Source organism: Prionailurus bengalensis, chromosome A1 (genome assembly GCF_016509475.1).
Source record: "Prionailurus bengalensis isolate Pbe53 chromosome A1, Fcat_Pben_1.1_paternal_pri, whole genome shotgun sequence".
Classification (NCBI taxonomy): Eukaryota; Metazoa; Chordata; class Mammalia; order Carnivora; family Felidae; genus Prionailurus; species Prionailurus bengalensis.
The window spans coordinates 90,289,920-90,314,293 of record NC_057343.1 but is presented as its reverse complement, the minus strand read 5'-3'; the positions used below and the strand labels follow the sequence as shown (position 1 = coordinate 90,314,293).

The following is a 24,374-nucleotide window of genomic DNA, read 5'->3' as shown; positions in this document are numbered from 1 at the left end:
TCTCTAGCTTAGAGACCCCTCTTCCGGGTTCTTCTTGCCCTGTTTGCCACGCGGGTGAAAACCTGACACAGATATGGAAGTTGACAAATATAAATTACCCTTCCCCCCTTCATTCGGAGCTCAGATCTTTGGAGAAACGGTCTCCTCTGAGCCGGCTGGTGTTAAATAAATCTCCGATCCAAGATCTCCGAGTATTGCTTGGTTTTTCTGCCAGCGTTCCAGTCTGGTTCCATAACACAACCAATGACATCATAAAGTTAAAATGTCCAAACCCAAAGGGGAAGGGGACAGTGTGGGTCTCTTCTGTAGTCACATTCAGATTAGATTTATTATAGAAGCAAAAACCACAACAAGCCCATCATTACCAACTGCCTTTGTGGGGAGGGGATCTTCCCACCAGAGTTGAAAATGAGGCCAGGACAGTGGGCATCACAGCCCGAGGAGGGGATTAGGGAACCAGAAGTCTCCCCAGCATGGGAGAGGCCTGGACAAGCAGGCATAGGACCTGGCCACAGGATAGCCTCCTCACCTTTGCTGGCCTCCTTCCTATCTGCTCCCCTGGGTGAGGTGTCCCCTGCCTGTCCCCCACATACCTGGCCCTAGCCCAAAACCAGGTTTAGGGGTCATCGCTTGCTCTCCCTCCCGAATCCCTGAGGCTACTGCTGGGCCACATTCATATGGCCAGGGTTACACCTCAATCCACAGATACCTCTATGCCAGCTGCTCACCTGGGAAGGGAAATCACACAAACATGGCAGGGGAGGTCTGTGGAGGGCCCTGCCACACATCCCTGGCTGGAGCACATCTATCTGGGGGTGATTGAAGCTGGAGTCTCAGCTCAGACCTTCCTGATCTCGGAGTCCAGATACACACTTACACCAGGGAGGTGACCTAAGTGTGCACTGCACCCCTCTGGGCCTGCCCCACTGTGTGTGATGAGGGTGGTCAAAGGCACTTGCTAGGCCCAGTGAAACTAGGGGACTTGTGGCAGCCTGGGTCGGCCTGAAGCAGCGTTTGGCCGTATTAGTCGGGGACAGAGAGTTGTGTCACTTTACCCATAAAGCAGATATTACCACGTGTTTATAGGACGCCAGGCTGGGTGCTTCCTGGATTGGAGAGAGCAGCCAGGCTTCCTGGTGGTTCCCAAGCGCCCTCTGCTGGTGGCTTTGGGGAACTGCACAGCTGGGGAGGGGACGGGGCACAGCTGCCTCTGGTGCCTGTTCCTCTGGGTAGCCTGTCCTGTGGTCTCATGGGGCTAATGACTCCATGAGAAGAAGGCTGGAGTCACATCTTCATAGACAGCTGGGACTTAGCTGAGAACCAATTCATTGTAACTCAAAGACTGGCATCAAATTTATTATTATCTTTTGTTAAATACTTTAGATCTTTTCAGGACACATGGTCTATAAGGGCATGGTAGGTTGTCTTCCCAGTTTTGCGTGTACAGTTATGTGACAGGAGGAGAGGTGACATAATCAGGTGATATGCACGTAGGGAGGGTACTGGGGGGCTGCCCCTGCACCTGCATCATGAGCCTTGCCCCTCTGAGAATGGCCTCTGGACTTCCACCAGGTAAACCTGGGACTTACATCTCCCAGTCAGGTGACAGCTTAGGAGGAGGGCCGTTGGGGACAGTGAGGATTACAGTCATACGCGCATTCGATATATTTTAAAAGAACAATACACAATGGGCAGTGGGGGAGGTGTTCTGCCGGGCAAGCCCCTGCTCGCTGCACGGCCGCCTGTCCTGCAAGCGTCTCATGGGGTGGGGGTGGGATGTCAATCTCCATGGTGCTAATTGGAGAAGGGTCTCTCTCCTGCCGGAGGTAGGGGTGACTGGGCAGTGGGTGCTGGAATGGGGAGCGGGGGCCCGGGCAGAGCAGCTCCAGCCTCCAGAGGGTCCTGGTCACTTCCCTGTGAAGGCTTGACCTGCCTGAGCACCGACATTGGGCACACACCAGGGGAAGAACACAGGATTGTCCCCGGGGCCACAAGAAAGTCTGTTGATAGCCTCCCGGCATAGCACAATGCTGCTGGGTCCTCTGGGCCAGCACCAAAGACCTTCCTCAGTGGGTCCCACGGTGTTGGCTTCTCATAAGGCCGTTCACAGCTTGGAAGGTGCCTTGGGTGGCAGATGGAGGACCCAGAGGGAAGAACCAGGCATTTCTCAAGCTGGACAGCTCTGGAATATCACCTGGTTCTTCCACTTTTGGGCCAGGCAGGTGGGGCTGGAGCCCTCCTCCAGCAAAAGGTGGCCATGGTGGCCTGTGCTATGTTGGTGTGGCACCTGACTAGGGGTCAGAGACAAGAGTCGTCTAGATTCAGAAAGACCTTCCTTGGGCTCCCCTGGGACTAAAGATTTGAAAAGTAAATTCTTCACAGCAGCGCAGTCTGAAGTTCTAACAAAAAAGTTCTGTTGGGTAGTTCTCAACACCCAGGGGAAGGTACCCTGTGACCCTGACACTTGGTGCTGCAGAGACCCCTGTCCCTGGAAGGGCGAGCTGTTCAGCCAGCTCAGGAGAGGACACCCCACCCCCCAATTCCTCATTTGTTGTTTGAGATGGAAGTACAAAGCTCTGTCTTCAGCCTTGGAGAGGCAAGAAAGCCATTCTCATGGGACTAGGTGCAGGGGACAGTGGGGCGGGACCTGGGAGACCACAGTACAAGTCTGGCTCCACCTCTGTCCCTGTGACTCTCAGACCTACGGAGTCCTTGTCAGAAATTGGGGAGCATGCCACCACCCAGCATGGTGGGCAGGGCAATCAGGGCTGGCCCCATGGGTGTTGGGCTACATGGAATCTGAGTCTGAAGGGAAGAAGGCCCCGGGAGATCCAAAGGGTGGCCTAGGGCAGGCGTGGTGATGGAGTTTGGGGAGCCTTGGAGCCTGGGTTTTATTCTTCCTAACCAGGGAGGAGGAAATGCCTCCTGCCCCAAGCTGAAGGAGAGGAGTTCCCAGCCTGGGCCCCCTACCCTCTGCTCGCCATCCAGACATGTCCCTCCACCCGTGCCAAGGGTCAGAGCCCAGGGTCTTGGGGCCTTGCCTGGGGGCCGCCCTCAGTAACAGTCGTCTGCAAAGAAGGGTGCATGGGCAGACGGTGGGCAGTCCCCCACATCGTGTGGACCCACCAGCTCCCCATACTCGCTGTTGTAGAACACCTGGCCTCCCCGCGCCCCGCGGTCCGGCCTCCGCCGCCGCCCTTGGGTGTCAGGGTGCGCCCTGGTCGCGTCCACATTCCGGCCAGGTCCTTTACAGCTGCTGAGACAGGGAAGGTGATGGTCAGTAAGACAAGAAGACAAGAGGGACAGGACCCTAGTAGGGGGTCTGGTTGGAATCACCAGAGACATGACCAGAGCATCAAGCAAGTCCAGAGCCATCAGGAACACAGGCTTGCACACAACAAAGCAGGCTGATGTGAGTGTTGGCAAACACTGGAGCTTTCTCTGTCCCAAGCCTGGGTGTGGGATGATGGAGAATGCCTGCTTCATGCCTCCAGACCTATTTCTCTCCCAGACCTGCCCATCTCTGTGAACGCACCAATGCTGACTCAGTGGCTCAAGCCCCTGGGTGACATCCTTTCCTGAGCCCCTCACATCCAATCCACCCAGACGCCTGTACGTTTTAACTGCAGAATGCATCCATGCCCCTCTCTGCATGCCCTGTCCTGCTCCAGAGTCAGTGGCCACCTCAGATGCTCTGCACTAACCTGGCACACCTCTCCTCTCCCAACCCTGCCTCCCTAGGGCCTTGTCTTCAGGGATCCTTCCAGCTGGAGAATGTCCTTCTCCTGACAGACCCTCCAATGGCGTTTTGTCACTCTCAGGATGAACGCCAAGCTCCTCTCTCCCTGGCCTGGGAGGCCTTCAAGGTGCCAGCCCCAACCCCTGCGTCCTCACTGATGGTCAGATGACACTCCCCACTAAGCTCTCACTTTCTTTGAGAGTTTGCAAATGTTGCTTCATTGGTTCTGATTTTAATTTTGCTTTGCATGGTGCTAAGCCTGATGCCAGCCTGACTTTTTTTTCCTTCATAAATGATTCTGCCTGGGGCACCTGGGTGGCTCAGTCAGTTGAGTGGCTGACTTCATGATCTCAAGGTTCATGAGTTTGAGCCCCACATCGGGCTCGCTGCTGTCAGCACAGATCCTCTGTCCTCCTCTCTCTGCCCCTCCCAGCTTGCATTCTCCGAAAAATAAATAAATATTAAAAATAAATAAATAAATTACTCAGCCTTTTTGCCTGAATTTCCAGAATGTTTACCTTGAAAGTCTAACAGTTCAACTAAGCTTTGCGTCCAAGCCTACTGTTCTGGGTCAGTTTTCCTAGTCCATCTTTGGAGATGTAGATTTAGTTATTCTTTTCTAAGAGGGTTATCTTGAATTCCAAGTTTATTTTGTTAAATTTTTTTTAATGTTTATTTATTTTTGAGACAGAGAGACACAGAGCATGAACGGGGGAGGGTCAGAGAGAGAGGGAGACACAGAATCTGAAACAGGTTCCAGGCTCTGAGCTGTCAGCACAAAGCCCGACGCGGGGCTCGAACTCACGGACCGCGAGATCATGACCTGAGCCGAAGTTGGACGCTTAACCGACTGAGCCACGCAGACGCCCTTTGAATTCCAAGTTTAAAATACTAGGTCTGTTTTACTGTCAGCATAGGCTTCCTCGGAGACTCCAATTTTACATAGATTGGATCTTTTCTACTCAACTACTACACCACCAACTTTCTTTCTCATCTTTTTTACCTCTTTGTTTTGGTTTTATTTTCTTTTGTCTTTTCATGTCCATCTTCGGTGTCTTTCTCTGCAAGGAAGAATTGATCATATCTACTGATCCTTGGGCACCCCCTCTCCAGTCTTCATTTTTGAGGGGATTTCTCTTTTATTTCAATTTCTTTCCTGAAATGTAGTCAACCACCATTTAATACTGTCACACTACCCATTTCCATCTGAGTGAGTTTCTGCTTCCTGGTGTGGCTCCTTTGTTTAATTATGTATTGAATACACTGGAGTATGTATCAGCTTTTCCTTGCTTCTTTTTTTTTTTGTTTTGTTTTGAGTATTTACATCTACATTCTAATTGTTTTATTCTTGTAATAATTCTGTACGGATAGTGATTATTTTTTTCTGTTCATGATTATTCATGCTGGGATTTCCTCAGCTAGAAGTATCTGGTTATCCTATGGAAGGGGCTTGGGATATGGGTGGCTTCTGATGTTGCTTAATTTAGGAGTGCTGCACTAGACCTGTGTCTGTGGTGTCACATTGAATTCCTTCAACTGCATCCTCTGCAAAGGCTCCATTCTTGTCCTGCATTGTATTGTCACCCGGAACCAACCAGTCACTTTGCTGGGAGTCCTGGGCCCCCTTGTGGTTGCTGCCACACAGCCATGCTGACCTACCACAAGCCCAGGGCTTCCATATCTTCCTCTTGCCTACACACTTGGATGAAATGCCACACTTCAGGGGGTGGATCTGTCATCCTAAGTGGGCCCTCTAAGGGCCAGGTGAGTGACCTGGAAGTGAGGACCCTATGTGGTAAGTGTGATTGGTGGTTCACAGGAGACAGGAAAGGACCAGACAGATAAGCTCCCTCCTTCTCCCTGCACAGAGCCCTTCAAGGTGCATTCTATCTTTGCACCTGTTTGGAGAATGTTCCATGTACCAAGTGAATGCACCCACCAGGTGACCTGCTGTACCTCTCAGTGGCTGGTCATGCTGTGCTTCCCAGAGAACCCTGTGAGAAGAATAGTGCTGTCACTTCTATTGTGAGGTGCAGTTCTGTAATAAATGGTTTCCTTGGGTGTGTATCTGTCTTCTGGATTCTTGCTTCTGGAGGACTCTTATCTTCTGCAACTTTCTTCCTCCTTCACTACGAAACACTCCCTTTCACAAGCAGCTCCTTCCCAAGACGGCTGCTCCTGGTGCTTCAGACTTGCCCTGGAGCCCTGCTCTCCTCCACCAGACCTCTGGCTCCTCCATTATCTCCCCAGTTTGTTTGTCTGGAGGACCTTATCACACTCCTCTCTCACGGGACAGTCCCTATTTACTCTCCCTCCACCAAGACTCAGGTTTGGCTCTGCTGGCCTTAGTGCTGAGTTCCCTACTCACAGGTAAACTTGAGTCTGTTTCTCTTGGTTACATCACAGGTATGGGCTCTGAGTGGCCTTATTTTGGGTGTTGTTTTTACGAAGATATGTGGAGATTAGAATTTAACAATCACCCTATGACTCACCCTCTTACTGAATTATCTTTTTTTGAGATAGAAAATACTGTTTGGTAAAGGGACATTAGCCAAAAACTATTTACAACAATGCAATTAGCATTAATTTTCCGAAACTAGGTTACCAATAGAGATCACCTGATGGAATCAAGAAAAACAAAAAAAGAGGCCAAGATGCATGGTATAGATGCAAGTAGTCATGGCTGGGTGTGTGATCCCACAACCACTAGCATTCACAGTGCTGCAAACACACCCTTTGCAGGCTGCTGGGAAAATATCTAATAGTTGGTTGAGTTGTAGATGTCATAAATACACCTACCAGAAAGGTGAACAATAGCATCAACTACCCTAACGTGACACAAATAAGTACTTGTGGTTTAGTGTAAAATATTCAGTGACAACCTCATTTAGTGATTAAAAAACAGCAGAGACAGAATCCATGGTTTGTTCTGGAAAATTGTGTCAGATGACCTAAAAAGGGACTCCTGAGACAGACACAGACATCAAAGGTATTAGTGAGTGGTCTGAAGAAAGTGGAAAAGGGCAATGTCTTACAGTATTGTAGTTCCTGTCATCTATTCATCCATTCATTCATTTGTTCATTCGTTCATTTCAATGTGGGGTTTGAACTTGCGACCCCAAGATCAAGAGTTGCACGCTCCAAAAAATGAACTATTGGGACCTCATTAAAATAAAAAGCTTCTGCACAGCGAAGGAAACAATCAGCAAAATGAAAAAGCAACCAACAGAATGGGAGAAGATATTTGCAACGACATATCAGGTAAAGGGTTAGTATCCAAAATCTATAAAGAACTTATCAAACTCAACACCCAAAAAACAAATAATCCAGTGAAGAGATGGGCAAAAGACATTAACAGACACTTCTCCAAAGAAGACACATGAAAAAAGGCTCCACATCACTCATCATCAGGGAAATACAAATCAAAACCACAATGAGATACCACCTTACACTTGTCAGAATGGCTAACATTAACAACTTAGGCAACAACAGATGTTGACGAGGATGTGGAGAGATAGGATCTCTTTTGCACTGCTGGTGAGAATGCAAACTGGTGCAGCCACTGTGGAAAACAGTATGGAGGTTCCTCAAAAAACTAAAAATAGAACTACCCTATGACCCAGCCATAGCACTACTAGGTATTTATCCAAAGGGTATGCTGTTTCGAAGGGGCACATGCACCCCAACGTTTCTAGCAGCACTATCAACAATAGCCGAAGTATGGAAAGAGCCCAAATGTTCATCGATGGATGAATGGATAAAGAAGATGTGGTATACATATACAATGGAATATTAGTTGGCAAGCAAAAAGAATGAAATCTTGCCATTTGCAACTACATGGATGGAACTGGAGGGTATTATGCTAAGTGAAATTAGTCAGAGAAAGACAAATATCATATGACCTCACTCATATGAGGACTTTAAGATACGAAACTGATGAACACAGGGGAAGGGAAGCAAAAATAATATAAAAACAAGGAGGGGACAAAACATAAGAGACTTTTAAATATGGAGAACAACCAGAGGGTTACTGGAGGGGTTGTGGGAGGGGGGATGGGCTGAATGAGTAAGGGGCATTAAGGAATCTACTCCTGAAATCACTGTTGCACTGTATGCTCACTAACTTGGATGCAAATTAAAAAAAAAAAGAGTTGCATGCTCCACCAACTGAGCCAGGTAGGCACCCCCAAGTCCTGTCATTTAAACAGCTATGTACAGGGCACCTGGGTGGCTCAGTTGGTTAAGCATCTGACTCTTGGTTTCAGTTCAGGTCATAATCTCTCGATTTCATGAATTGGATCCCTGAGTCAGGCTCTGGGCTGGCATCGTGGAGCCTGCTTGGGATTCTCTCTCTCTCCCCCTCTCTCTCTGTCCCTCCCCTAGTTGCGCTGCCTCTGTCTCTCTCAAAATAAATAAATGAACTTAAATAAACCCAGTAATGCACAAGTCAACTAGGAGAACGAATAGGTAGACATGTAACTATTTCATCTATACTCTTAAAAGATTAAACATTCAAGGTTTTTTTTGGGGGGTGGGTAGGGTGCTATCACCTTGGACAAAGGGAGGTCATCTATCTGGGTCACTTTCTGTGCAGGCACACAAGGATTTCTCTGTAACGGTATTCTTATCAAAATAGGACAGCAGCCAGCTCCAAGTCACATGATCTGTCTGTCTCCTGCTGCCACTGAGGTTAAATACTGGGGTCCTGGGATGGTGGTGGAGTCCCCTGGCTACGGGTGCGTATGTACAGTGGGCATGGTGGCTCATACTCGATTCAGCAAGAGCATTCGTCATATGGAAGGAAGGTGTAGGGGACCAGCACCAGGTATGCTGACTTTTTGAGATAGAAAATACTGTTTGGTAAAGGGACATTAGCCAAAAACTATTTACAACAATGCAATTAGCATTAATTTTCCGAAACTAGGTTACCAATAGAGATCACCTGATGGAATCAAGAAAAACAAAAAAAGAGGCCAAGATGCATGGTATAGATGCAAGTAGTCATGGCTGGGTGTGTGATCCCACAACCACTAGCATTCACAGTGCTGCAAACACACCCTTTGCAGGCTGCTGGGAAAATATCTAATAGTTGGTTGAGCCAGGATGGTGATGGGGGTGGGGGCTATTTTGGGAGGACTGGTGGCCAAAGGCCTTGAGTTCCAGAGTAGTTTGCTTTGAACACACAAAAAGGCAATAGGCAACCATGAAAGGTTTCAGGTAAGACAGTGATGGGCATACCCAGGCCCAGCTTCCCTTCCTGGCCCTTTGCAGGGGAAGAGGTTCCAGAAGCCCTACCTGAGCCCGCTTTCTTGTCTGTACCTGCTCTCCAGCTGCTCAAACTCCTCGGAGGCTAGCACCATCCCACTGTCCGTTTGGTTATCCTGTGTGCAGAGAACAAGCCGAGGCTGTAGGCCCCCCTGAAGCCCATCTGCAGGCAGCTGCCCCCTGGCCAGAACAGCATGGCACAGACCTGCACTGCTGCAGACCTAACACCTGTCCTGTGAAAAGTGAGCAGAAAACAGGTGTCCGCCCCTCACTGGAGCATGCGGGGGAGGGTCACATGTCCCTGCCATGGAGGGAGAAACTGAGGCCCAGAGGGGCTGTGCTTGGCCGGCACTCAGGAGTTGGCAAAGCTGGGATACTGCATGCTGGGGGGTCCTACAGAGTGGCCATGCAAGCGCTCAGGGTGTAGGGAGAGCAGGAACACAAGGAGAAACCGGGAGAACATTGAAAGAATCTGGCAGCTCGTAGTGGATAAAAATGGTCTTCACGGAGACACATCCCAGATTTGGCGGGGTTCTGTCACTCTTAGATGGGGCGTGACTTTCGTTTTGAATTGCATGGAGGGGAATAGCACTCTAGTCAGAGCTGGGGCCCCTCCAACATCTTCACCTGGCCCCAGGCGACATGAGCACTCACTGACCAGGCCCATCCGGAGCGAGGCTGGAATGGGAAGGTTCCTGGCTATGTGTCTTGGAAATAGGCTAAGAGGGTGAGTTTGTGCTTTTACAAAGTGGACACGTGGGCTCCGGCTTAGTGGCATGGTGGGTCCACTCTGCTTGACTGAATCCAAGGACACAGCTATGTCCTGTGCCCTGTTCCCAGGCCTCCTTCTCTGGGGACACCATCCCCTTCTCTCTGGCCACATGGCTGGCGGGCCACCAAAGGGAAGCCCTGACTCAGGCTAATCCAATAATAACCATCTGAGAGGAGAAGCTGTCTTTCCACTGGGTTTCTATGCTGTGCGGAAGGAGACCCTGTGTGAGTGATGAGGGCACAGTGGGGAGCGGCTGAGGGATGGTGGCATCGCAGAGGCACACAGACCCCAACATGCCTAAGGTGCAATAGAGGACTTGACATTTCAAGGGACAGTAGGCACCCTTTCCTCAGCGACTTTCCCTGCCAGCCTCAGGAGTTCCCAGAACCTTCTCCCAGCAGACAGAGACCAGCCACCCTGATCTGGGGTGCCCGGGCCCACTGGCCCCACTTACCACAGAGGCCTTGTAGGTTGTTGGGGTCATGGGAAATTCTTCGAATGTTTTCATCCTGGAGGAGCCCTGGGTCTGAGTCCCTCTGGCCAGGCACCCAGGAAAGGACACACAGTTGTAGTATCTGTGGGGAGAAAGCAGGGAGTGCTGAAGAAATGTGCCCCAGAAAGCTCTCTCCACCTCTCCATCTGCCCCATGTCTCCCCAGGAGGACCCAGTCCTGGGATGAGAGTATGGGCCCTGGGTGCGGTGCTGGGCTGGATCTCCCTCGGGTGCCCCCTGCAGCCATCTACCACGCGGCCCCCCTCCACATGCTGAGCGGTGTCTCCTCTCCTGTGTGTGCAGGAGGAGAAAACCTCCTGAGGCCACTGCTGGGAAGGGCATAGGATGTGAGTGCAGAGCACCCAGCCCCGGGGGGCAGAGGCGGGTGGTTGGCATGGAGCTGGCGAGAGATGTAGAGAGGCCTTCACCCCAGAACGGGCCTCTCTGTGCAAGGCAAGCAGTCTGGTGCAGCAAGCTGCCACCTGGCCTGTGTGTGTGGGTGTGTGTACACATGTGTGCCCATGTGCATGTCCGTGTGTGCGTGAGGATGACTGGTGGAAGGAGCCTCGTGGGCACCAGCTGGCTGTTCCTGTCTCCCAGGCCTGACCCTGCTCTATGCTGGGGCACAGGGGGTGGTGGGTTTCAGAGAAACATAAAAAGCCTTCCTGGAGTATAAACAGCCATTGGCAAGAGACATCTGATCCAGAACTCTGGGAACTTACCATCTGAATCCTGGATACAGATTAGTGATAGGCCTACTCTGCTCCCAGGACCCCAAATTTCAGACTAAGGGGAAGTGCCTTTAGGGGCTATGAGTGCCAGAAGCAGAGGAGGCTGGAGGGTAGAGAGAAGGACTGAAGGGGTGCAGAGAAAAGCAAAGTGGCGGTCTATATGGCCTTGGAGGGGCCCCAAAGCTAACCAGGCCCTCCAGGGAGCCACAGACCCCAGTACTGTCTTTTAAAATCACTGTGCTCTTGGGGCGCCTGGGTGGCTCAGTTGGTTAAGCATCCAACTCTTGATTTTGGCTCAGGTCATGATCTCACAGGTCGTGGGATCAAGCCCTGCATTGGGTTCCAGGCTGACGGTGCAGAGCCTGCTTGGGATTCTGTCTCCCTCTCTCCTCTGCCCCTCCTCTTTTCGCTCTTTCTCTCTCAAAATAAACAAGCAAACATTAAAAAAAATTATAAAAATAAAATCACTGTGCTCTCTGAGTTGGTCTCTCAAGTCCTTGTAGTTTGCTTTTTCTTGATGACTAACGAGAATAAAATATACCATGTCGGAACTGCTTTCTCCCTGACCAGGGGATCCCTGGACCTGAGGCAGTGTGGCTGACCTGGCTGCCAGGCTGTGCCGGTGCAGGCTTGGCGGGCTGTCCTCGGTGTCGGCCTCGGCGATGTGCAGGGCCGTGGTGGACGCCTGCAAGAAACTGCCTTCCTCCAAGCTCTGAGAGCTGTAGGGAGCCGTGCAGTCCTCCTCCTCCTGGTGGGAATGGCAGAGCCCACCAGGGTCAGACATCACTGTGTCTCCTCAGCCCCCACCCTCGCGCTCAGGACTGCTGGGGCTCCTGACCGGTGAAGTTCTGTGCAGCAAGGTGCTCTGAGGTTTAAGTGAGCCTGCCTAGCGAATTCTTCCAACAGTCTTCCCAGGTGCCCCACTTATAAGGAGGAAGACACAGCACGGGCAATCTCAACCCAGGGTCCCCTCCTTTGGGGCACAGTTGGTACTGTGGGCACAGCCCTTGCTCACGCCTCTGGACCCCAGAGCACTAGGGTGGGCTTGAGCTGGCTTTGCTTTCTGCACCCCCAGGCACATTGTGGGAGGGAGACAGAAATGAAATGTGGGTGCAGGGGGCAGGGCTTGCATACCCCCTGAAGGCCAGTCGAGGGCTCCGCATGGCCAAAGATGGGCTCTGACCATCTGCCTGATGGTCCTGGGGTTGGGGGTCAGAGGTTGCTACAGCAGGACAGGGTGGACAGAGAAGACTTACCTGTTGGCCCCTGCCCTGGAGCAGGTCCCCCAGGATCTCCACCAGCTCTGAGAACGCAGGCCTCTCTTTGGGGTCTCCTGACCAGCAGCTCAGCATGATGCCGCGTCTGTGGGTAAAGCTGGCTGCTGGCCTGTGGTCTGAGTGCACCCGCACCATCCACCAGCAGACTTCCCAGCTCCCCTAACCTTGGCCCCTCACACCCTCACTGCCTACCCTGTCTTTTCTGCCTGGGGCGGGTGGGGGAGAGCTGCCCAGGGGCCAGTGGGTGGATCAGGGGTAGAGCAATGAACTCCATCTGCAGGCCTCTACCCCAGCCTCAGGCCTGCGCCACCTCCCCAGTTCTGCTCCTTTTGCATGCAACACCCCCAACCCCACCAACCCCCCAACACCTGCAGAGTCAGTGGGGAAACTCACATGGCAGGAGTGGCCAGCTCTGGGGCTCTCATCCGCGTGCCCTCTTTTAGCCGCTGACAGAACTCCTCATTGATCTGCACCCCAGGGTAGGGGGAGGCCCCTGATGGCAGGAACAGGGTGAGGCAGGGGGTGGGTGGGGAGCAGGCAGCCGGTGCTCAGTCCAGCCCCCTCAGATTGGCTTTGTCCTGGCCCTTTATGGCAGAGGGCTCATCCTGCTGCTTCCAGGCCTGGGGTGGGGGTGGGGGCTGGCCAGCACTCCTGTCCTCCTATTATAGTTCTTCATTAGGTTAAAAAAGAATGATGGATGAAAACACGGTTGCGGGGATCCCCAGGGTCAGGAAGCCACACTGAGCCAATTAAGCCAGGTTTGGCACAGTGACCCCTCTTCAGAGACACCCTCCCCAGGCATCCAATGCAATCCCTTCCTAAATCCTGTGGCTTTGCCTGCAGTACCTCGCCTCTCCTGACCACAGAAAAGATGGCCCTAAAGAGCCTCTTGGTCTCCCTCTGCCCCTGAGGGCAAGCCACACAACAGCAGGGCGATCCTTTTTATTTTTTTATTTTTTTAATGTTTATTTATTTTTGAGAGAGAGAGAGAGAGCGCGAGAGACCGAGTGCAAGTGGGGGAGGGGCAAAGGAGAGGGAGACACAGAATCCAAAGCAGGCTCCAGGCTCCAAGTTGTCAACACAGAGCCCTACATGGGGCTTGAACTCATGAACTGTGAGATCATGACCTTAGCTGAAGTTGGACGCTCAACCCACTGAGCCACCCAGGAGCCCCAGTAGGGCAATCCTTTAAACTTTTTTTTTCATTTATATTTGAGAGAGAGAGGGAGAGAGAGAGCATGCACGCACATGTGTGCCTGCATGTGAGCGGGGGAGGGGCAGAGAGAGGACAACAGAAGATCTGAAGCAGGCTCTGAGCTGGTAGCAGAGGCTTGAACTCAAGGATCGTGAGATCATGATCTGAGCCAAAGTCAGATGCTTTACTGACTGAGACATGCAGGCACCCCAGGAGTGATTCTTTTAAGACAAAACCCAGACTGCTCTTTCCCTCGCTCAAAGCTCTGATGAGCTTTGATGAGCTTTGATGAGCTTTGATGAGCTCAAAGCTTCCATGAGACTTAAATTCCAGGTCCTCACCCTGGTCAGCTCGTGCAGGGCATGGACCACCTCTCCTACCTCTTGCTGCATTTCCTGACGCCCCTTCCTCATCCCCTGCCCACCTCCGACACTCTGGGATGATGGGCCTGGTTGTCCCCTAGTCCTGGACTGCTGTCTTCCCAGGCCTGCCTGCCCTCCTCCAGCCCCTTCATCAGCCAGGCCCTCCTCTCCAGCTCACACACAGCCCCTGTCTGTCCTCCTGTGCTCTCCAGGGCCTTGGATTTTTAGTAATAGTATTCATGGTAGTTGCTCTTTAGTTCTTTTACTTCTCCATTTGTTTACTGCCCAGCTCCACCCTAGTGTGTGTGTGTGGGGGGGTTCATCTTGGTCCCAGGGGGCCCACCCAGGGACCCACGTGGAACTCTCCTAAGTAGGTACAATCCTTGAGTCAGCACCCAGTCTCCTCCAGGACACACCCCAGCCCTTGAAGGCAGGAGTGGCATCCCCAGTGACAGGTGAGGAAGGGACTCATCCAGGGAGGGGACGATCTGGGGGGACCTGTGAGGCCTCTCCTCTGGGACCTGCGGTAACCCCAGGGACTGCCTAGTAAACACAGGCTCTGTGCTCGCACAGACCAGAGCACACCACCCTCCACCCGCGAGAGCTGGTGCCAGGGTGGCCCACGCTGGAGGCAGAGGGGAGAGGTGGAGGGCTCTTAAGCCACTCGCCATAGAGTGACTGCTTGCTCCAGGTGCACACGTCTGAGCCGCCCAGCCCCCTGCTTCACAGGGCTAGGGTGGTGTGACCTGGAGCCTACCATCCTGCCTCTCCCCTCCCCCACACCCTGCCGTGCACTTACCCAGGGAGAAGATCTCCCAGAGCAGCACCCCAAAGGACCACACGTCACTCTGCGTGGTGTACACTTTGTCAAAGATGCTCTCAGGGGCCATCCACTTCAGAGGCAGCCGGGCCTGGGGGAGGCAGGAGGAAGCTTGTCCCCATGGAGGGAGGGAAGAGAGGGAGAAAGCCAAACACTTGGGCAGCCCCTCTCTCACCCCCAGTCTCCCCAGAACTCTGGAGCCACACCCCAAGGAAGGCCTTTGGCCCTTCCCACCCCTTCTGTGTTCAGAAGACTCTCACACCCTATAGGTGCCTAGTGTCTTCCTTGAAGTCTTCTGCCCTGCTGCTGTTCTCCCAGGTCTGTCTGGGCCCCTTCCTGCCCCTGAGCACTCTTAGGGGGGCACTTGGAACCCCTCCTCCTCTGGACCCCAGACGCAGCCTCTAGCGGAACCGGGACCCTGCACCCCCTCACCATCCCCACCTCATCTCCTCATCTGCTCACTGGGTAGCCACTGGATGCCTGGCATCACCCCTGACCACTCCTCTTGTAGCTCCTGATGTGCCTTCCCCATCATCTGTCTCTCTAACCTCTTGTGGCCTCTACCTGGGAGCCCTGAGGGCCACAGCTCCTTCTGACTGACCTCTGCCTTCACCTCAGCACCTCTGCTCCCCTTTCCTCACGGCCTGCAGAGGGGGCTTCTGGAAGGCACACTGGACTCTCCCCTCCAGCCCCCTCTACTCACCCGTGAGTGAGAATGAAGGGCAAAAGCTTTCTGCATGGTGGCTATGCTATCAGGGTGGCCCATCACAGCCTAGACCCATCTCGCTCACTGCTCCCTCTCCAAGCATCTTCCTTTCTCCTCCGGGGGACAAACCCCTAAATTAGTGCCTGCCTGGCTGCCTCTGAGTGCCACCAATGAGACACACACTGCACCCAGCACACACAAACTTTTCTGTGACCACCCTGCACCATTCAGGGTCCACCTCTGCAGGGCAAGCATGTGGAGTCAGTCAGTGTCCACCTACTGGACAAGGACATGGGGCCAAACACAAGCTCTAGTTGGAACACCACGGTCCCTGCTCTTCAGCTCCTGTTTCTATTCCCCTGCCCCATGTGCCCTGGTGGGGCCTCTAAGGTCCCTATAGGCTCTCAGGCCTGCCATGTAGATGGCTGTGAGTCCCCCACCTGGCTCCTGGATAGGAGCTCCATGCCCCCATTGCCTGCCCTCCCTCTGTGGCCTGCACTCACGCTGCCCTTGCGCACGTAGTCAGGGTCTTTGTAGATGTCGCGGGCCAGGCCGAAGTCACAGATCTTCACCACATCACTTTCTGACAGCAAGATGTTCCGAGCAGCCAGGTCTCTGTGAATACACTAGGGGCACGAGGAGGTGTGAGGGGGGTGGTCAGCACAGGTCCCTGGGGCCCACCCATGCCCGAGTCCTGCTCTTTCTTTTTTTTTAATCTTTCAAATTTTATTTATTTATCTTGAGAGAGAGAGAAGGGAGAGAGAGACAGGGACGGGGCAGAGAGAGAGGAGAGAGCAAGAATCCCAAGCAGCCTCCTTGCCAGTGCAGAGCCTGATGTGGGGCTCGAACCCACAAACCATGAGATCATGACCTGAGCTGAAGTCAGATGCTTAACCAGCTGAACCATTCAGGTACCCCTTGGGGATATATTTCTTGCTCCCCTGAGACTCTCCAGGGGCTCATGGAACTTTGGGGGCAGCAGAAGAGGCTGTGGAGTGGGACAGATTCACATCCAGTTCCGCTGCTGATAGCTAGAGATCTTGGGAAATCACTCTCACACTCTGGTGTCAGTTTCCTCCACTGCAAAGTGGGAGAAACATCCCCTGACAAGTGTGTGTCTTGGTGTGCTGGTAGGTCTGCACCTTTCTCCCTTCTGAGGGGCCTGCTGGGACAGTCACCTTGCGTGAAGCGAGGAACTCCATCCCTCGGGCCACCTGGAAGCTGTAGCAGACAAGGTCTTCCATGGTCAGCGGGCTCAGCCACAGGTCCCGGGCTGCACAATGGAGTGAGGTGGGCTCATGAGGGGCCCCTTCCACAACTCCTATCTTCCACCCCTCCCCAAAGGGAGCATTTGTTCACCAACCCTGGCTGTATCCCTCCTGGTTGGGCCCCTGAAGCCCCTGGCACTAGCTCACTGGCGTGTGGGCCCCTTCTCCTGCCCCTCAGCATCCACTCTCTCTGTGACACCCACTATCTACTCCCAGAGCGGTGAATGTTGTTGCATCACAGGCCTTTGCACCTGCTACTTCTTCCTGTTTGTTCCCACCCTTGTCTGGAAGGCAAATGTCTGTACACCCAATGATGAACGAATCAAATGTCAAGTCTCTGGAAACTGCCCCTGTGGTGTCTTCCCTTCCAAAGGAAAAGCCCATTACACACTCTCCCATGTAAGCCCCTTCAGGAGGGCCCAAGTGAGGCCAGCTTATCTCACAGTCCCCTGATCATGGGTATCATCATGCCAGTCAGACTTCTCTGGGCAAGGGGAAGCCAGGCTCTTACGTTCTTGGACCGGAGGGGCCCGTCCTGCCCCGCCCTTGCCCATCAGGAGCCTGGAGAGGAGGGCCCTGTCGCTGCTTCCTGGCCTCTGGTCAGCCTTGGCGCCTTCCACCATGGCGCGGAAGCGCCTTCGCTGCTCAGGGGACTTCTCCTAGGTATGAACAAAGTGGGTCTCGGGGGGGCTCCGCCACCCGCGGCAGTGGCGCTCCCCCACCCTCTAGCCCACCTTGGCATCCTTCGGGTCCCCGGCAGAGCTCGGGCCACTGGTAGGGCGCCCACTTACAGCATAGGGATTGAAGGCCTCCCGCTTGGCACGCAAGAAGTTGGAGAGATTGCCGTACTTGCAGAACTCCACGATAACCATGAGGGGGCCTAGAGCAGGACGAGAGCGCGGCGCTCGGAGACCAACGGCAAGGTGGAGGGCGGGCACCACAGCAATGCCTCACTCCTCAGTCCTCCTGCCCCGCCCCGGACCGGCCCCGCCCATACCAAGACCAGCAGGCCCCTCCTCTCAGGGGAAGGGGAGGGGTGGGGCACGAGCTCCTCACCATTGGGCTTGGTGCACGCCCCCAGGAGGTTGACCACGTTGAGGTGGTTGCCAATGTGGATTAGGATCTTGAGCTCCGACATCAAGGCTCGGTGCTCGCTAGCTGTGGCGCCCTCTGGAGGGGATATGGGGGCTTCGTGGGGTGTCCGGCCTGCCGCCTCCCTCCCCGGCCCCGGCCCCTAGTCCGTGCGCGTCCCTCTTCCCCACCACCGGCTTAGCTAAAGTGCAGCTAGAGCTCTCGCGCGTGAGGGCGTAGAGTCCCCAGCTCGTCCTGCTCGCCTCTTTGAGGCTGGAGTTTCGGGTGGGATTGGGAAGCATGACTCGGATCCAAGCCTCAGGCCTCCATGAAGAACCCTGGGTCAGGCTCTGGCTCTGAACCTCAGTTTCCCCTTCTGCACCACAGCTCTGCCAGCCCACCCAGAGCTGCTGCCCCTCACCGTTCCCACCACCTCCTGACCCGCAGACTCCACACCTTTCAGCATTTTCACTGCCACAGTGTCACAGCTGCTGCCCTTGTTGATTCCAAAAGCTGAGGCTTCCACCACCTTCCCGAAGGCCCCATGGCCGAGAACTCTCCCTGTGGGGGCAGGGAGCCGGCTCCAGGTGAGCTGTATGAGGGCGAGGGTGAAGAGGGATGGGCAGCAGGGGCAACCCTTGTGAGGGGCCAGGAAGGAAGGAAGGCCCAGGAGGGGGAGGAGAGGGCGCCTCTCTGCCAAACAGGAAGAGCACTGAGACCAGGAGCGGGAAGAGAGGGAGAGGAGAAGCTGACAGGAAGGCCCTGCATCCTCTCCCAGCAGGTGCGATGGGCCCACCCAGCTCAGAGCTGCAGGAAGTGACCCCGGGGGGCCTGAGAACTGAGAGCCCTGGCCAAAGTTCTTGGGATGCACGCCCAGATGGGCAGGTTGGGCCAGGTGGGGGCCAGGCATGACTTTCTGGCCTGAGAATGGAGGGATTTCAGCACTTCAGAGGCTGAAGCCCATCTGTGCAGGCAGGATAGCGTGGGTGGGGCAGGCTGGGCGATCGCCTCACCGAGGTGCAGCCGCTCCCGGGGGAACTCCCATTGGCTGGCATCATAGGACAGGTATTCACACTGCTCCTCCAGAGGCACCTCCCCAGGGTCCATGATGATGGACAGGTAGCCTGTCTTGATGTCTGCATGGGCTGGCTGGGGTGGGGGTGGGGACGACTCACTGATTTGGCCACACCACGGTCTTGGGTAAAACTTTCCCCAGGACAGATGGGATCTCCTTTGGGACTCTCAGGCAAGGAGGGGACAGACTGACAACCTCTGGTGGTGTAAGAGCCCAGCATGGAGGGGTCTGAGAGGCTTCCTAGGAGGTGAGGCTTCCGGGTGAGCCAGGACGGATGAGGATTTTATTTCTTATCTTACACGCGGTGCATGGTGTAGAGAGACCCCACAAGGAGCGGTGGAGAGGCTCAGTTGGGGGAGAAACGCTCACCCTCCTCATGTTACAGAAGATGAGGAGGAGGAGGACCCAGAAGAAGACAGCGATGACCCCGGTGCCGACAAGGATCACGATCTCCATGCTGCCTTTATCTTCGGAGCCTGAGTGGGCAGAAAGGGGCTACTCTGTGTGTGTGTTTTGGGAGGGGGATGCACCCTGCGAGAAGCGCCCTGACTGGTGGGCACAACTTGAGGGAGGTGACTATGAGAAGGCGTCAAGTGCGGGTGGCAGGTGGGCGGGAGGGTGCAATGGGGAGGTTGGACCTTCCACGGCCACGCTGGCGGAGGAATTGACGCAGCCCTTGGCGTTGCACACGCTGCACAGATAGCGTCCCGCGTCTTCCTCACGCACGCGCTGTATGCTCAGTTTCTGGTTGGAGTCTGCCAGGTAGATTCCTGTATGGGGTGGGGTGGAGGTTCGAGTTCATTTTGGGTCTGGGCCCTTGACCTGGATAGCCTCTCTCTGCACCCCGCCCTTCGCCTGGATCCACCGCTTACCGGACTCTTCCTCCAGTAGCCTCTCGTCTTTGTACCACAAGATGCTGGGCACGTGCGCCCCTGCCACGGGGCACCGCATCTCCAGAGAGTCGCTCACATTCACCAGGAGATCGGTCAAGTTCTGTGTGAGCCGCGGGGCTTCCAGGGCTGAGGGTGGGGGTCGAGAGCGAGCTAAGTGGCGCTGCAGAAAGCCTCAGGGCATTCCGGGAAAGGGTCTCGCAGGGCTGGGAGCAGAGAGTGGGGACGGATTGTGCGAAGCTCAAGGAAGGATCGGGTTTGAGCGCAGAGTGGGAGGGCTGTGGACCTCCACAGCAGGGGGGTGGGGTGGGGAGGAGGAACCTCAGTGGCGGCTCAGGCGCGTTCTGGGAGGGGAGAAAGGCTCTTGGGGAAACACCGCCAGCCCCCTCCTGCAGCCCTGCCCGCCTCACCCTGCACTGACAGGTACTTCTTGTGGCAGTGCTTGTCGTGGCTGCGACGGTCCTGCACCTCGCATACGTAGTCGCCTTCGTGCTCTGGAGCCACGCGGGGGATGGTCAGGCTGAGTGTGGCATGGCGCGCCCCTGGCTCCGCCTCCTCCAGGCTGGCTGCCAGCGGCGTAGCGAAGAGGTGCACGTTCTTGCAGTCGAGCAGCAGTGGGTTCCCGTGCGCATCGTGCAGCGTGGACAGGTTGAGGCGGTACCAACGCAGATGCTCGTAGGTGTAGTTGTCCGCCCGGCAGCTCAGGCGCACGTCTTGGCCCTCTAGGGGTTCTTCCGATGGCTCGGATACTATGCTGAAGCCGTCAGGGATGTCTGGGGAGGGAGGAGGAACCTCTGTGACACTGCACCCAGAGTTGGCATACCTACCTGCCTGTCCCGGTGCTCGCTCTCCCTTTCCCAGCTCTCTTTGGACTCAGCTCTCGACCAAGATGGTGCATCACGTGTATTTGGGCCGGGTGCACCACCAGGGAGAGCCCCCTTCATGCCCCTTCTCCCCAACACTGACCAGTGGGACTGGCTCCCTGAAGTCAGCCCCACCATTTCCTGCCTGTCATCCTTCTAGCTCTCTATTGCATAAACCCCAGCCCCACTGCTGTCCCTACTGCTCCTGGGAGCCCGGACCATCAGTGGGGTCCTTGTCTGCACACTTGGTGCCGTCCTGTCCCATCCTCCCTCGCTGCTGATCACACTCCACCACTATCCCCTCCTTGAAACAATCTCATTGTTTCATTAGCTTGTGGCGATGCCTCGCTCCTGATTTCCTTTTGTCCCTTGGTCACACTCCTTGTCAGGCTCCTGTGGGCTCCTCTCCCCCCTCCCTCCCACAGGGTGTCCTCTCTGGCCCCATCTCTCTTCGAGGTGCCCTTATCTACATGCCTGGGCACAGTGACTGTCCTTTAATAGGCTTCTGAGCATAACTGGGGCACTAAAACATCTGAAAATCTGAGGAAACTACAGACCTTTTCCCCCCAGGAAACATGTACATGTGAGCCAGCTGCGGTGTGGGAAGGGGGTGGGAGGAGCACCAGTGGGGAGGTGCCTCCAGGGTTGGGGGCAAAGGGTGCCACTCCATCCCAGTGGACCGGCACCCCAGTTCATATGCTGATGACCTCCAAATCTATCCCTCCCACCCAGACCCAGGGGCCCACTGGGCCCCTGATGTCTCTCCCGGGTGCCTGACATCATCAGAAACTCAATGGGCCCAACTTGGGCTCCTTATCCTCTTCCAGGCCTTCTCTCCTTCCTCCTGTGCCCGCTGGTTCCTGACTCCACCCAGGCCTGTGCAAGTCACTCACTGGTCACGTAGAAGTAGATGAGCCGCTCGTCCTGGCCCACTTTGTTGAAGACCATGCACTTGTACATGGCAGACACGTTGGCATCCTGGATCACCAGCTTGCTCACCGTCTAAGCAGAACACAAGCATTTCCTGCCCAAGTTCATCCCACCCTGACCTTCCTCCCTTTCTGCAAGGAGGCAGCTGTGCCCAGCAGAGTAGTGGGGATCACTGAGGCCTGGAGCTGGAGGGGACCAAGCTCAGAGACAGGACCAGGTGGGGAGCAGAAGGTGAAGCCTTTGCACAGCAGAAGCGGCTCTCTGGAAAAGTCAAGGACGAAGCTATGAACAGCATCAGCTGTGGCCGAGGTCAGAGGGCAGCATTAGGCAGGGGTACAGAGACCTCTGGGTGTAGATAGGCTGAGGCTGTGGCCATGTTGAGGAGGAGGGGACAGACCCAGTCTAGCACTGGGGCGGTCCAAGCCAGGGCTAGGATTCATGGTGTGGAGCAAGGCCAGCAGCTGGTCACTGTGTGGGACCCTTGCGATGTGTCACATTCACCCCAGGGCTGCTCACAGCACCTCTCTCTGGGCCCTGGATGGTGGCAAGGGGAGGGAATGGGTCCCAGGTCTGGAATAGGACTGGCCTGAAGGACTCTGGCCTGGGGAATAGGAAGCTTGGAGGCTGGGGGAGGAGAGGGCCATAGGCCCTGCCTACCATCCAAACACCACCACCCCCCATTCCAAGCTGGGCACTTCCTGGCCAGGCCTGGAACAGGAAGAGGCTCTGGAGGTGTGTAGGAAAACAGGAAGTGACCGTAGGAAGTGGGTGCCTTTGTTCAGTCCCTTCCCCTGCCTGGCCTCTTCTAGGCATTGCCCCCAGGCTGGGCCAGAGGCTCAGTTGCCTTCGGTGGAGACCTAGCTGACTCCAGGCCTAACCCTCCTAGCCCTGGAGCCTGTGGGTGGCTGGGGCCCAGGGCCTGGAAGGGCTGCCTTGAATCTAAGCTTCTCTGTCTAGGAAGCAGCTGGAGGTCCCCCCCCCTCCCCATCCACGTGCAGGAAGGGGAGCTGAAGCCCAGAGACACTGCAGAAAGACCACCAACTGTCAGAGCTCGGCAGGCTTAGGGGAAATGGAGGAGGCCAGGAGAGGGCTCCTCTCTGCCTGCCTTCTCCTCCCCTATCAGTGGCATGGCTGACGCATACCTTATTCTTCCCCTCTACAAATTCGGTCCAGGTGTCCAGACTTTCAATGGGGTTCACCGCATCCTGTGTGGTCACCTCTCTCCAGTCACGGCACTGTGGCATGTGGTCTCTCTGCTGCCGCCGGCTGCTGGGAGCAAGAGGGGGCCAGGTCAGGTCAGGATATGGGCAGGGAAGGCCCCACAGAGGGTGGGGGTCGAGACTTTGTCATACTCAGGGTCATCTGCTCACACGTGTGGGGATTGGGGCTTTGTTTCTGGAACACTATCTTCTACTCTTTATGCTTATGGTCCCGTAACAACCTATCCTGTGAAGGCTGCCAGACACAGCCTTCCCCAAAGGCCGAGGCCTGCTGCCTGCGGAGCAGCACATACCTGTGGCCTCATGGCCCCCTCTATCCTGCTGTGCCCACCACCCCCTACTCAAGATGTGTCCCTTCCTGCATCCCATTCCTACATCTCCCAGGGGCAGCAGAGTCAACACTTTTGTTCTAAGAAGCCCCCTCCTCCTTCCAGAGCTGTGGCCCCTTCCTGGGCTGGGTGTGACCCCAGCACCTTTAGTCCCTTGTTGGGATATGGGTCTGGGGTCCCAAGGGAGGCTCTTGTCTACCCCCAGCAGAGCAGAGTGGGACCCTAGGGTTCTGTCAGTTGGCCTAGAGCAAAAAGGTAGAAGCATCAGAGGGAAGCAAATTTGGAAGGGCCTCGTGGTCTAGAAGAATCTCTTATGAGCCTTGGATAAAGCAGGCCACCCCTACCGAGCCTCCACCATTGATGGTCCTGTTGCTATAGCCCCTTTCCTGGTGCAGCTTCTCTGTCACTTCCTTGGGTTCCCAGCCTCCATCCTTCCCCAGCCTGTGCCCTTCCACCCTGCCCACAAGGATCTCTTGCTCAATGGCAAATGTGACCTGTGAGCCCCCCCACTCCGTGCCCTTCACTGCTCCCTAGTGCCTTCCAGACCGCTGGCTACCTTGGCACCCTCTTCTCCCATCCCCTGCTTGTCCAATTTGTCCCTGCTCTCAGCAAACTCCTTGGTCTGTCTGTCCTCCTGGTACCCAGCTCCCGTGTAGGGGCGCATGGCTCCTCAGTCGGGCGGGCAGGCTCTGCTGCTTACAGCCGTGACCTTGGGAAAGTCAGGGCCCTTCTCTGATCCTCAGTTTCTTCCTCTATAAGGGGTCATCGTGAACACTGCTCAGAAAAAGTTAACTGGGCATGATTGGTGTGCCCCAGTGCTCAATACAAGTCTCATAAAACTAGCTCACGTCTGCCCACTTGGTGCCCAGTTCCCTTTGTCCTCCTGGATGATGCCGTTATGTGTCTTGGGGGCTTTCATTTCAAGGCGGTGGGTGACAGCTGCACCATCCCATGTGCAGCCCAGACTGATGGATACTAGGGAGGCTCTGAGCCTTGCTCAGGTGAGGTAAGGTCAGGGAATGGCGGTAGGGTTCGAGTTTAGAGCAGGACTCTGGGGAGGAGTGCGGGCCGTGAGTGGGGGGCCCAGCCCAGGTTGAGGATGGGGCTGGGAAGCAGGGAAGGACAGGCTGGAGCCACACTCACAGGCTGCGCTGGGTGAAGGTCTTGCAGGGGGTCCATGGCCTCCAGTGCCACTGGACGCTGAGAGGAGGGGGCACCCCATAGGCAGTGCAGGTGAGGGCCTGGCGGCTGTGGCGGGAGTAGGTGCTGGGGGAGGAGGCCTCCTTCTCGTGGATGTGGGGGGGCACTGGGGACACAAGCAGACAGCTGGTCAGCAGGCCCCTGCCGTGCCCACCATTCTCTACTCAAG

At 55.1% G+C, this 24,374-nt stretch overlaps 1 protein-coding gene across 5 annotated transcripts in view; it reads right to left on the bottom strand.

Annotated features, from left to right (window-relative positions):
• Window positions 1-309: 309 nt before the first annotated feature.
• The window catches only part of FLT4 (fms related receptor tyrosine kinase 4), a 44,616-nt gene continuing 20,551 nt past the window's right edge, over window positions 310-24,374 (bottom strand). Inside the window, exons 10-30 of one of the 5 annotated variants that reach the window (XM_043585154.1) lie at window positions 24,149-24,311; window positions 22,599-22,725; window positions 21,420-21,528; window positions 20,074-20,436; window positions 19,646-19,792; window positions 19,412-19,543; window positions 19,143-19,249; window positions 18,712-18,847; window positions 18,155-18,259; window positions 17,684-17,797; window positions 17,419-17,507; window positions 17,139-17,286; window positions 16,538-16,632; window positions 15,863-15,985; window positions 14,633-14,744; window positions 12,670-12,769; window positions 12,256-12,361; window positions 11,602-11,747; window positions 10,231-10,351; window positions 9,035-9,120; window positions 310-3,256 (exon numbers count right to left, since the gene is read on the bottom strand). In XM_043585154.1, the coding sequence (XP_043441089.1) occupies window positions 3,055-3,256; window positions 9,035-9,120; window positions 10,231-10,351; window positions 11,602-11,747; window positions 12,256-12,361; window positions 12,670-12,769; window positions 14,633-14,744; window positions 15,863-15,985; window positions 16,538-16,632; window positions 17,139-17,286; window positions 17,419-17,507; window positions 17,684-17,797; window positions 18,155-18,259; window positions 18,712-18,847; window positions 19,143-19,249; window positions 19,412-19,543; window positions 19,646-19,792; window positions 20,074-20,436; window positions 21,420-21,528; window positions 22,599-22,725; window positions 24,149-24,311 (2,831 nt within the window). In that variant the 3' untranslated portion in view covers window positions 310-3,054. The remainder of the gene's footprint in view (window positions 3,257-9,034; window positions 9,121-10,230; window positions 10,352-11,601; window positions 11,748-12,255; window positions 12,362-12,669; window positions 12,770-14,632; window positions 14,745-15,862; window positions 15,986-16,537; window positions 16,633-17,138; window positions 17,287-17,418; window positions 17,508-17,683; window positions 17,798-18,154; window positions 18,260-18,711; window positions 18,848-19,142; window positions 19,250-19,411; window positions 19,544-19,645; window positions 19,793-20,073; window positions 20,437-21,419; window positions 21,529-22,598; window positions 22,726-24,148; window positions 24,312-24,374) is intronic. The other 4 variants (XM_043585162.1, XM_043585180.1, XM_043585188.1 and 1 more) reach the window with 4 other exon arrangements.